We start from the raw sequence: 14,188 nt of genomic DNA, 5'->3' as shown, positions 1-14,188 counted from the left end.
TTCTTGCATGAACAAACTCTATCCAGTATAAAAAGATGTAGCATGGATCTATTAAAAGGTCCATGGATGTAGTAAGCTAATCTTAAAATTTGAAAACATCCGGCTTATTGAAGAAATTTATATATCATCTCGAGAAGATTATATATGCAGATAGCCTATTGCTGCTAAATATATTCTGTCTCCTGGAAGTTCTGACCAACACCATCATATTCCTTTGTGTTATCAGGCGGTTGCTTTTTTGTCAAATTACTGTAAATGTCACTTGCCAAGTGAAAATGATAAGAGGAAATCACGGGCAAACAGTCGTAAGAGTCGTTAAACCACTGCTACCAGCATCATCGGACTGATCGGAGTACGGATTAGACGACCAGCGACCCAACGCTATGCTGCTGGTAGTGCAGTAGACCCAGTAGCTAGCATGCGCAGAACCGTACCGTACCGGGTGTCACACTTGTGGTATGATGTTATTATCGATCGATCAGACTCGCTGCTTTAGAATAGCGGATCGGAGACGGAGTGAAACATTTACGTTGACTACTCTTGGACATTTTTCGATTTCTTCGCGTCGATTTGTTGAAAAACATTGAAGTGAATATGAAAGTACACTTTAGGTCATGGAGATAGTGGAGTATATAATAATCTTCTGAACAGAATCGTCTATTAGTGACAGTTTATTTGTTTCTTTGCATACTGACGATGGAAACGAAACTGAGTTGTGGACCCGCGGAGCCGTGCCTGCACTTGTGTTGAGGTTCACTAGGGACGCTTGCCTGATGCCCGTGAGTGACGCCGCCGTATCCAGGATGTGCGGTGCCCCGAGAGTTAGGGGGAAGATGTGTTGTGACGAGCGGAAAATGTGTAGAGGCTCGCAAAGCCCAAACTTGTTTGAAATGATGTCGCGGTCCAAGAGGAAAAGATGGACAAACATGATGCCTGGAGCGTTGGTGCTATATTTGACTTTACTTTGTATGTTTCCAGGAGTAGCAAAGGCACAAAATAGAGCAACTACAAATGATATAAACTTGTTTGTTGATGAAAATCAACCACCAGGGACTTATGTGGGTTCTGTGGCTGAGGATGGTGCAACTAGCAACTCGTATTCATTTCTATCTTCTCCTCCAAATGACTTTGAATTTCAGCTCAATAGTAGTACAGGAATTATCACCACTACAGTACGCATAGATAGAGAGTTATTGTCAAATGATTTGTTCATACTTCCAGTGGCAGTAGCAACATCGGCTGCCACAAATATTGTGGATGTTAAAATAACAGTCAATGACTTGAACGATAACTCTCCAGTTTTCCCTCAACCTGTTATCAGTTTGTCATTTTCTGAGAATGCGGACATTGGAAGTGTGCAGATTCTTCCATCTGCTATGGATGCTGATAAAGACAGTAACGGCTACATTAGTACGTATCGGATTGAAAGCGTGAGTGGAGAAGGAGATGATGTCTTTTCGCTCCAAACTTTCCGTCCTCGTGAAGATGCTGAGTACACAGTCTCACTTGTCACCAACTCACTTCTCGACAGGGAGACAGAGGATTTTTACATCTTGAATATTTCTGCTACTGACAACAGCTCAACCCCTAGAACTGGTTATCTCATTGTTAATGTCACCATCACAGACGTCAATGATAACTCCCCAATTTTCACCCAAACGACCTATGTTGCTACGGTCAATGAAAGCTCAGCAGCTGGAACATCAGTTGTGCACCTCAATGCTACCGACATTGATGAAGGTTCAAATGGTGAGATTGTGTACCGTTTGAAAAATGAGCAATCTGATAACTTTGCCCTGGATCCTGATACGGGATGGATCACTCTTCTTCGTCAGTTACCATATACTTCTAATGGTTATCTGTTTGAGGTCACGGCTACAGACAAAGGATCACCTTCCCAATCGAGCTCTGCATTTGTAAAGGTTATGGTAGAGGATGAAAATGATAACAGTCCTGTCATTATGGTGTTAACTCAAGACATTGAAGCCAGTGGTGTTCATCAAATTAGTGAGACCATTATACCAGGACCTCTTTTCACTCTCAGAGCCATGGATGATGACAGGGATGACAATGGAAGGGTTTCTTTGAACATCTATAGTGGTAACGAACGGAATGACTTTTCAGGGAGCTCTATTCCTCTGCCAAATGGAGATGTGATCTTCGTCCTCCGGGTATCTCAAACGGCTAATATCGATAGGGAGATAACGGCTTCTTACAACCTCACATTTGTTGCACAAGACATGGGAACACCAACCCAGACAACATACAGATCCATTATCATTTATGTTGTGGATGAGAATGACCATGCCCCTGAGTTCCTCCAGGGATCTTACCATGCCCGTCTTTCGGAATCGTTGCAGATTGGCAGTTTTGTGGAAAGTGTGACTGCTACTGATGCAGATGTTGGAATCAATGCTGATATAGTCTATTCCATAACTGGAGATGAATATGGGTGGTTTCAAATAGATAATAAAACTGGACTTGTGACAACTAAGGAAGAGCTGGATCATGAAACAGCAGCCCAGGTCACCCTTACGATAACAGCATCTGACCAAGGCCTGGAACCCATGACAAACACCACCACCCTTACCATTGATATTCTTGATGAGAATGATGAGTATCCTGTCTTTAATCAGAGCACATACAGTGAGACTGTTCGTGAGAACTCTCCTGGCCGGGATCTGGTTCAAGTTCTTGCTACAGATTTAGATAATGGAGTGAATGGAGAAGTAACCTACACGATTAGCAGTGACGAGTACTCTGACATTTTCAGTCTTGATTCAGAGAGTGGATTGCTTCAAATAACAGCATCTCTAGATCGTGAAGAACAAGATTTATATGAACTTGAAATCATTGCATCAGATGGTGGTGTACCTCCACTTCAGGCCACCGCTACTGTCAATATTGCTGTGTTAGATCAAAATGACAATCCCCCTCAATTCTATCCCACAGATTACTATGCGAGTATAAGGGAGAATGGACCAGCTGGACTCTTTGTTACCATCGTTTCAGCAACAGATCTTGATGTTGGTGTTAATGGAGCAATCACTTTCTCTCTCTCAAACTCATCAAAGTTCCAGATTGACAGCAGATCTGGAAACGTTACCACGCTAGAGTCACTCGATAGGGAGCAGGAATCCTCTTATACCCTTACAGTACATGCCCAAGATGGTGGAGGAGAATCTGCCACTCAACCAGCAACAATCTATGTCTCTGTCACTGATACCCTTGACAATCCTCTTGAATTTGAATTAAACCCTTACAGATTTCAGCTGGAAGAAAATCGCCCTAATAGTACAGAAGTTGGAACTGTCCTAGCTACAAGTATGGATTTAAATGTAGAAATAACATATGCGATTGTCAATGGAGATCCAAATGGACTGTTTGTGATTGACTTCTATTCTGGGGTCATCAAGACAAGGCGTTCTATTAACCGTGAAGCATTTGAATCTGCTACTTTCCGATTGACAATTTTAGCTGTTGATGGTTCTCAAAATGGACAGACTGTTGTTGAGATCGAGATCTTGGATATCAATGATAATGCACCAGTCTTCGCACTCCAGGAAGATCAGGTGGATGTGGTTGAAAACTGGGCTGTTGGATATGAATTCTACGCTGTACAAGTTACAGATGCAGATAGTCCTCCAAATAATGCGATCCTTTATGACATATCGTTGAACTTTGACAACCGCTTTGGCATCAATCATACTTCTGGAGTGTTGTTCTTGAGGAAGGATCTGCAAAGCTACCCAGAAAAGGAGTATTATCTGCAAATCCAGGCTACAGATTATGGCACCCCTCCCCTGTCTTCCAGTATGAACCTCCTTGTCAGCGTACGAGATGTCAACAACAATGCTCCTGTTTTTGCTGACTCTATTAACACAACTCTGAGATTAACAGAATCTATTCCTGTCAACAGAATAGTCATCCATGCTTTGGCCACAGATGCTGATGAAGGTACCAATGGTGAAATCACCTACAGCATTGCCAGTGGGAATACAGCAGACAGCTTTGGTATATTTCCTGATGGCATGGTGTATGTAAAGAGAGCACTGGATAGGGAGCAGGTTGACCAGTATGACCTGGCCATTGAAGCTACAGATGGTGGTGTGCCGTCCATGACCTCTACACTCATGTTAGAAATTATCATTCTTGATGAAAATGATAACCGACCTTTCTTTGACAATGCCACCTACAATTTCTACTTATCAGAGGAATCTGATGTCAATGCATTTGTTGGTACAATCCATGCAGTAGACAATGATGTTGGTAAAAATGGAGAACTTACCTACTCTTTCACAGCAAATCACAGTCTCTTTACACTTAACCCTATGTCTGGTGACATAACATCTAAAGTGAGCCTTGATAGAGAAAGCCTTGTTGAATCAGGCCAGCCAACTACCTTTTTTATTCGTGTTCGAGTCCGTGATGGTGGACAGTCGCCCCTTCAAGATCATGCTGATGTGAACATTCATATTGTTGATATCAATGACAGCCCTCCAACATTCAACCGTGAGAGTTATCAGGCCTCTGTTTCGGAACTAGCTCAGAATCAAACATTGATCATCAGAGTCAGTGCCACAGATGACGACGTTGGAGATAATGCTGATATCCTTTACAGCATCATTGGTGGAAATGAAGAGCGACGTTTTCATATAGATCATGTACTTGGCCAGATAATCCTTATTGCTCCTTTGGATCGTGAAGTAACTGATAACTATGTTTTAAGGGTGAAAGCTCGCGATGGAGGTACCCTTCCGCAGGAATCGATGGTTGATGTTGAAATCACAGTCCTTGATGAGAATGATCACAGACCTTCCTTTGATTCGAATGTGCAGAGAGAGATTGAGGTTACAGAGTGTCTGCAAATTGGTGATATCATTGGTAGTGTCCGAGCAACAGACATGGATATCAATAGCAATGGATGGGTTTCTTATACAATCACTGGAGGTAATCTTGATGGAGTATTTGGAGTCAATAGCAACTCTGGTGAAATGTACTTGACAGGGTTCCTTGATCATGAGGCAACATCCCAGTACTTGCTTAACATAACAGCTCGTGATGGTGGCAGTCCTTCTCTTCAGGCTGTTTTATCCTTAGTCATAAATATCAGAGACTGCAACGATAATAGTCCTATCTTTGCTTATGTTGGAGTTCCTGAAATTAATGAAGAGGAAGCTGAAGGATTTCAAGTTGTTAGAGTCAGTGCCTCTGATTCAGACTCTGGAGTCAACGGTGAAGTAAGCTTTTCCATCTCAAGTCAGCGACCTGCCGGGGATTTCTTTGCTATTGACCCTGAGAGTGGCTGGATCACCACCAGTAGTCGAATTGATAGAGAATCTGAAGTGATGGCTACAGATCAGTTCATCCTTACTGTCCATGCCACTGACCTGGCTGTCCCTGTGGAGAGTAGACGTACTGCCACTGTTGATGTTGTCATCTTTGTCAGAGACATCAATGACAATGCACCAAGGTTTACTTCTCAGCAGGCTGCTATCATTTCAAGAAGCACCTCAACAAACACCAAAGTGGCCACATTGCATGCTGATGATCCTGATACTGGTGTCAATGGTCAGGTCACCTACACATTGCTCTCAACAGGGGTGCCTTTCAGACTGGACTTGAACTCAGGTGATCTGACCCTTACACAGACCATTCCATCATCGGTCAACCTCTATTCCTTGGACATTCAGGCCCAGGATGCAGGCAGCAACCCCCAGCAGCAGTTGACCACCTTCACCCTGACAATAATCATCTCAGACGGCCAGAGCTCTGTGTTGAACTATGTCCAGAGTTCTTACTCTGGATCAGTACGTGAGAATCAACCCTCTGGGACTGAAATCGTTAATGTTGTGGCACAGTACGCTGATGGCCGCTCTGCGGCGGTGAGGTACTACGTTTCTGGTGTGACTGCGGGAGGAGTCAACAAGGGAAACCTGATTGTTGCTAGTCCTACCAATGGAATTATACGTACTGGTGATGTCCTGGACCGTGAAGACCTGGGTGGAGGATCATCTCTAGTGGCTACTGTCTACGCTGTTGACACAAGCTCTTCATCTTCCCATGTGAAAAGTGTGCAGGTAAGAAACTGATTTTGATAATTCTAGCTAATGATATCATCAAACCCAAAACTAAACCACTGGATGGTCCCTAAAAATAATATAACCATTGATATCGTTATTTTTCAAACTTGATTCTCCAAACTTGTAGTGAAATACCTGGTTTACGGTTTCATGATATCAAAGCACCATGTCATTCCATGTTGATTATGCTGTTGTCATTGACTTTGATGCTTGCACATTTGAAAAACAGAGAGTGGAAGTGAGAGAGATATTGAAAGGGGGGGGGGGCAGAGAGAGAGAAAGAGGCTCATACATACAGTACATGTATGAAAGTGGGGGTTAAGCAGGCCTGGGGTAAGATACCAGATATAAACATTGACCTTCCATTTTCCCCAGGTAATAGTGATGCTTTCATTCTGACTCAAAAGCTGTGAATACCGTTTCCTCTGACTAGGAAATTAAATCTGATCTACCTTGCATTTAAATTGTGATTTTTAAAGCATTTTGAACTACATGTACATGTACTACATGTCCGATACTTGAATCCTAGTTTATATTACAGTACAACATCGCCTTTCTAAAATTCAAAAGCTGGCGTAAATGGGCATAAACATAATTTTAGTCTCTGCCTTTGTATTTGCTTGAATACTGTAAAATACATGTATCTCTTACTGAAAGTTGTGCCCCATTGCCTTGTTGAAGATTGCGTGCAAGCTAATTGTTTGTCACCTCCACTTTGAATACAGTAGTCTATCCATGTTTTGTGCCATTTCAGAGCTACAGATTTTCCTTTTGTACCTCTCAGTAATTGGGTCTGCGTGTTCAGAAAAGAAAATAGGACAAGTCTTTTTTTCTCCGTTAAAAAAGGCAATGGTACCTTGAAAACATGTTTCTAATAAATGCTTCCTACAGTACATGTACATGATTATGTATCAAAATACTTGTCCTCAAAGAACAAGGTCTACATGTATATATTGCAAATTAGATATCTTAGACCTTTTTCAAAATTTTGATGATGATGATAATGATCTGCCATGTACTGTACAGTGCATGACTTGACAGTCATTTAAAATTTAAATACTCTTTGAAATGTTGCTTTTCATTGATTTCTTACAAATTTTTATCTGAGCAAAAAAAAAAAATGATATGAAATAACAGCAGATTTCCTTGATGAAAAGGAGTTTGCTCATTTCGGTCAACATATCAGTGAAATGGAAAATAAGGAGAATGCATGTACAGGATACAGTTATTATATTCTTGATCGAACTCTGTACATGCCCACAGTGATCAGTTTTCATTTTGTCTAGGATGGAGTGATTCTTAAATATCGCTTCAAATCCTGAAATCATTCTCACTAAACATTTTTCACGAGATTAAACTCCTACAAATAATCTCCCAATGACTTTGTGCAAGTGACAGTAAGAGATTACTTCTGTCTGCCTGTGTGTGGGATGGATGTCGAAAAGGGCATTTATGGAGAGAAATACGCTTGAAATAGACAGCTGGACCCATCCAACACCCTTACATGTACATATAGACATTTCCATGCATTTATATTCAGTAATCTAGCCTGTTAAAAGTGCCCCTTTTGAAAGTTCTTATCTAAATCTTGCTATTATGGAAAGTGTCTTTGTGATAATCCCCAATGTCTGAAATTTACTGGTCCAGAAAGAGTGATTGGTAGGCCTACAACACACAGAGGAAAGTTTTGTTCATGTGTCATTCAGTGTTTGGTCATGATTGACCAAAAGATAGACCTGTAGGCATATACATGTAATTAATATTCCAATATGTTATGGGATTGTATTGGGCAGTGTGTATGTGAATGAAATTTATTGTGAAAGTAGGCTTTTCAAAAGATTTGATGAGATTCATTTGTCTTGAAATGGAAGTTGATTTTGTTTAAGCACTTTTCTGCTACACTGTAGGTGCTGACAGAATATGATTTCAAGTTTCAAAACAATTTGACGTTCACTCAGTTACTTGAAAATTATCACAAAATTCTTACATGTTCATGTAACAACATGGATCCTAGTATGGTAACTAGGCCTAATGGTAACACTGAACTAAATCTCACAAACAAGCAATGGCTGTTTTTTTTCTAATTAAATTATGAAATGAATCTTGTCTTTCAAACCAAATGTAAGGAAATTGCATTTGTATTGAAATATTTTCGTAGGAAAATGTCTGCCTATTATAGGCCTACAAGATTACATCATAAGGTTTACATCATGTAGAAGTAGGTTACACATTTTCGTGTACAAAAAGTAAACAAAAAGTACTGTGGATTGAGGTGTTAGTTGCCTATTGCCAATCATAAACCCTTTGTAATTGACTAGTAATAAAGGAGATAAGGGATTTAATCCAGATTAAAGTTCCAAGGGTATTAACACCAAGTTGTTTAGGTGTTAATTAGAACCATTCTTTTTTACTACCCACTATATGTTACATGTACAAAGTCTACAATACATCTACCATTTTAATTCAAGTACATGTGTCAATCATAGAGACTGTTTGAGCAAGTCAGTTTGTGATAACTTGAACTTGAACTTTGTTTTGGCATGCCAATTTGCAAATACACGTAAAGTGATACAATTAACCCACATGTTTTTAAATATACTGGTTTTTATCTCTTAACTGTTGACATACATGTATAGGCCTACAATGTACATGTTGGCTGTAAGTGTTGCAAACTTCTATTTAAAGCTGTCAATTTATGGGAATTTTCTGTTTTAGATAGACTAGAAGATCACAGCTATGACACAGGCAAAAAATCTATTTTTTAAATTTTTGGATCTACATGTAATTTTTGCAGCTTACTACCTCAATCTGCAACATAAAGTTTAACATTGTTATGAATGGGGAATTTCCAGGGCTCTTTCGAACATTTGGGGGGCAAAATCATCCTGAGCCCCTTGTAATTATTCCCTGGACTACATCTACATGTATGACAAAAATGATATAGGCAATCACACCTATAATAAACACTTTATTAATTTTAAACCTGACCATACATGTACATTTTCCAAAGGATATAAAAGGGGTACTTCTTGTAGGCCGACTCCAGCATTCATCGAGCTCAAGTAGGGCTCTGTATTAAAACCAAGTCGTAAGAACAGATAATGTTGTAAACTTGTAATGGAGTATTAAAACTGTTTAGCACATAATCCTGATGTCTGGAACTTATCACCAATGATAGTTTACAAGATGTTAACAGTCAAGGCCGTGTGATGATAGAAACTCTTGGCTTTAGACACTTTTATTGACAATTTAAATCTTTGTCCTGAAATGAACCTGGCCTGCCCAGCCAATAAATGTCACTTATTTGATAGTTTCACCAGATTGATTTGTTATATCGTTTATTCACTTTGAACAGTAAAATCACTTTGAAGCCAAACACATCAAAAGATTAATTACCCAATATGACAAGTTTTAAAGTGTCAGAGACACTCACATTCCTGTCAGTAATTTATACTTTGTACATTATTTCAAAAGTTTAGATTAAGAAATATCTGATGTAAATTAAAAATGATTATTATGCTGCATTGAATTAAATATAGTTGTTGTGACATTGTTATACATTAGATGAATTACAAATTATACAAATTCAAAATTACAAATTGAGATTTTACAAAAAATTAAAAATTAAAATGGCAGTACATCTACATGTACATGATATACACTGTAGGCTTGATATATATTGCACATATAGTCAAATGCATCAAATTACAGTTTATACTCCATTTATTTTATATTTGACAAATGACAAGTAGGTAATGATGATTTATTTCTAATTTTCAAACTTAAACATGTACACTGTAAAACCACAATTTAATTTATCACAGTTATGGGATATTTTGTAGACCTATTATGTACATTGTAGGTCCATGGCCAGAGTCTTCGAAAGGATGTGTCATGTACATAGGTCTACAGTGTAAGATGCTTCTTTCTGTTTTCCATGACACAGTGTTAGTGTTCAAGTTAATCCTTCTATTTTCTGCCTGTTAAATTGGCAAGCCATACCCTGACAATAGAAGAAGAATACTCGTTAGACCAAGTATTGATTAGTCATTCCTTTAGTGTGCTAGGCCTAACACTGAACAGCTTTCTCTTTCATAGAACACATATATATACCACAATCTATTCATTCTCATGGCCCAAGCCTCTGCTCCGCACTGAAACAGCCTGGCATTCTCACAGCCGAAGCAAAGGCACGCAATGTATAGGGCTGAGGGCTCATTTCCATATGAATAGCACACGGTTGTTGATTGTGGTGACGATGTAACATTTTTCTCTTGTGTGTGTGGCTTCATCAGGGTTGGATCATGGATCCGATGCCTCCTGAAGAAGAAAACAACCAAGGTCTCACCCCACAATAATCCTCCATCATCGTCCTGACAAGACAATTGAAGACTCTCTCACCCACCCCTTACCCCTTGGTTTGAATGCTATGGTAGATTCAATGTTGGGTGTTGAAATTTTACCCTTTTGTTCCAGGCTGTAGCCACTTTCCCCCTCCTGTGAAAGTATAGATGGCAGTGCAAACTGCACACCAGTGTCAGGATGTGACTAGAATTGTCTGCTGGCCAGTATTTGATTAGTGACCATCCTCTATTATACTTTGGGTTTGTGTTAAGGCTTTATTTGAAATGTGAAAATTGGAATGAGGATGGGTCTTGAAAAGTGTCCTTTCAGATACTCTGTGCGTGCTGAAGTGTCATAATCCCCTCATGGAATCTCATGTTTTAAAAATGTTCTCCATTTTTGAATTGGCACAAGGATTTTGCTGAATATTGTAAAAAAACTACATGTACATGTATAGCCAACTCAAACAACTTTATAACATCTATTACACAGCATTTCATAATTTCATTCTGCCACACAATAAATTAAATGGCTATTTTCTTAATTCACTTTTTTTTAAAAATATATATTTGCACATTCACAAGTTTTTCAGCTTTCTGTCTATAAATCCCAGTGACACAAAGTCAATACATGAAAGGGGAAAAACAAAATTGAAAACTTTACTCAGTTTGTAAAACCCACACCCAGTCATCTCTCATCTTGACGTTCACATGTATGCTCAATGGTTGTTTATTTCCCATTTGGTATACACTGAAATAGGATTGGCAAATTTGTTAAAATAACCAGTGTGCTGTTGGATACCCCCCCCCCCCCAAAAAAAGAGAGAAAGTAATCATAAAATTTAAAGAAATATTCTACCAAAGTTAAGTTGATTTTGACCCTTCGCTCATTGCGTAGGCCTATGCACAGATTAAAAGTCAATTAATTTCTTGACAATTATTTTACAGTTCTTGGTTTATGAAGAAACTCAAGAAGTAATTCTTTTTTCAGTTTCATGAAATAAAGACAGTGCATATAGAGTGTTTATGTTCAGTGTACATACATGTATGCAAGTAGGTGCATGGGACATTCCTATGTCATGACCAACTTATGAACTCTTGGTGGGAATGTATGTTTATCTCACCTGTTTTATTTACTCTTTGGTCTCTGTGATTTCATGTATGGTGAAGAGATTAAAAAATATTGTACATTTTATGAATACAACTTACCAAGGCTATACATATTCATGTTAGGTACGGATATTTATTGTCGCTGTTAGTACCTGTGCATGTATGCACATTACTTGCATGTAGGCCTACATGTATGTACATGTACATATATATACATGTAGATTCAATTAATAGAGGTCTGTTCAATTGATCATCTAGCATATCACTTGTGATATGAATCCAAGCTTTTACATAGTTTCAATAATTCATAACTTTAGTATTTGTACAGAGTGTGGTTTTTGTTGAGGTTGTAGTGCATGTAGGTTGTAGTAGGACTGAATTTAAAAAAAGAAAAAGAAACAAAAAAAAAACATTAAAAGTGAATGCTACTGTGTAGGATGTTAATTTTAGGTACAATTAGTTGACAATTGAAAACAAAATACAGTGAGCTAGCAGCATGTTAATTTACCCATTTCAAGAAAGCAAAATAAAGGCTACAAGTATAATTCAAGTTTTATCTCGAGATGTGGCACGCTCTTCAGAAACGAGAATGGTATCTGATTTCCTTTTTTTTTTATATAAGGTACATCTTTTCTAAGGCACATTTAGAGGCTGTTCTCACTACGTTCCTTAAACTAGTTTACTGGAAACTAGTTTAACGCGTAGTGAGAACGGTCAAAGCGCTCTTGGAAGCGATCTTCCAAACCAGTTTGGAAAACCACCTTGCGATGTAGTTTTCAAGATCGCTTTGCCTCGTAAAACTGGTTTTAGCGTAAGTGAGGACACAACCGTTCTTCGGGAAGCGATCTTCGCACATTTTGAGCGCGCTACTCCACACGACAGGTGTAGAATGCCTATAGATGCTGCGGTTTCGAATTTCGCGCGAAACGTGTCACGCCATTTAGAGCGTTTCCATAGCAACAAGAGCGCTTTAAGTGAAGTGATTTTAAAAACCACTTTCGTGTGATCAAGTGGAAACGCTAGCAAAGCGATCTTCCAAAGTGGTTTCCTGAATCGGTTTCCAGTAAATAGTTTTAGAAAGCGTAATGAGAACGGCCTCTTTGACATGCTCACATAATTCATGTTCTTCAAGACCACTGAAAAACTACACCAGTCTGTGTAGATTACATGTCAATGACCTCTTGTGTCAGCAACCTGTAGAGATTTTGATCTTAATGAGCATAGAAGTGTTGAGTATCAATGGCTTTTTATCTCAATCCATGTACAGTGACACAATCCCCTTATCAACACAAATATCCAGCTGAGTTTGAATTGAAACAAAACATTCATCAAATCCACTAACAAAGACTATTTGGTTCCCTTTACAATTCAATGTGCATAACTCCTGGCTTAACGTGTATTAAAAAAAAACTGTTTTAGGATCACTTCCATACATGTATCCCATTCTACTGTACATGTACATTTGTAATTTATGATTTGGATGGAGACATAGTGATTTGAATGATTTTGAATTTTTGTTGCATTTCTATTACCTGCAGGCCTACGCAGAGCAAATTAGAAACTGAGAAAACCACAAATTTAGCCAGAAGGGTTCTTAAGATATTAAAGAAACTGAATCAACAGCTAATGGCCAATTAATGTGCCAATTTGCATTGTATAGTGGATGCAATGATAAAATTAATGAAACATTGAAAATCGCCTGAAGAAATAGTTACAATGGGTTAATGTAAAAAAAAAAATCATCTATAGGTACTTAGCATTTCATGTTGCTTTTCAGAATAAGATAAGCTATCATTGCTCAATGTAGACTTTTTACCCATTAAAAAAAAAGATTCCGATAATTCAGCTCATATACCCTAAACCCCTGTCGAGCCAATTTCCTATGACAAGCCCCCCACTGAGAAACCAAACCTCAGATTTTATTGCACTCGGACAAAGATAATAATGGGAAAATTCTGGGAGATATTCTGCAAGTGAAATATTACTACTCCATTCATGATTCCCTGATTTGAATAATAAGAATTAATTATTTTGTTTTGATAAATGTTCATAACCTGCACAGCTGAACGCAGAGCTACATTATGATACAGGAACTCTCAAAATGAAATTTAACTTATTTTAGGGTATTTTGTTAATAACGAGTTTGCTGTTGGCCAGTGTTTGAAAATAAACTGTGGCTCCCATGGCCCAATTATAAGCAGGCCTACATGGCTGGCCTGGCCGCCGTGTGAATTCATTTGCAAACCACAACCCATCAAGTCTGCACACTGCAATACTTTAAAACGTTGTCAACTATTTTGACATTGTGTTGATAAAATCTCCTTTATGAAAGGTGCTACTTTCTTGATGCCCTATTGCACTTTCATAAAAGCTCCTGAATTGGAAAAGTAGCTTGAGTTTTCTTCACACATTCATCAAGCTCCATGCAGATTTGATACAATTTCAGGCTTTCAGCTGTTATTTACGTTCAATGTGAATTTTTAAGAATGGTATTTTCCAATTTAAGAATAAAATGAAATTCAGACATAAGTATTTTATAACTTGTAAAACTGGTATAGTTTGCAGTAGGTCACATACTTTAATAGGCATACTTGTGATTTCTTTGAAACAAAATGCATGTACATGTATGGTGTACAATGTACCTACAGTAAT

General features: G+C 38.5%; 1 protein-coding gene across 1 annotated transcript; it reads left to right on the top strand.

Moving 5' to 3' along the window:
* The first annotated feature begins 455 nt into the window (after positions 1-455).
* On the top strand, positions 456-11,911 carry LOC129260890 (protocadherin Fat 4-like). Its single transcript, XM_054898888.2, has one exon. The coding sequence runs from the start codon at positions 774-776 to the stop codon at positions 6,090-6,092; it is 5,319 nt and encodes a 1,772-aa protein (XP_054754863.2). The 5' UTR covers positions 456-773; the 3' UTR covers positions 6,093-11,911.
* The last annotated feature ends 2,277 nt before the right edge of the window (positions 11,912-14,188 follow it).

This window comes from Lytechinus pictus, unplaced genomic scaffold (assembly GCF_037042905.1).
Source record: "Lytechinus pictus isolate F3 Inbred unplaced genomic scaffold, Lp3.0 scaffold_19, whole genome shotgun sequence".
Classification (NCBI taxonomy): Eukaryota; Metazoa; Echinodermata; class Echinoidea; order Temnopleuroida; family Toxopneustidae; genus Lytechinus; species Lytechinus pictus.
The sequence above is the reverse complement of the archived record's forward strand: the minus strand, read 5'-3'. Positions and strand labels throughout refer to the sequence as shown.

Bases quoted from the DNA above. Each gene is read 5' to 3' on its own strand.
- LOC129260890 (XM_054898888.2), top strand. From the start codon at position 774: ATGCCCGTGAGTGACGCCGCCGTATCCAGGATGTGCGGTGCCCCGAGA.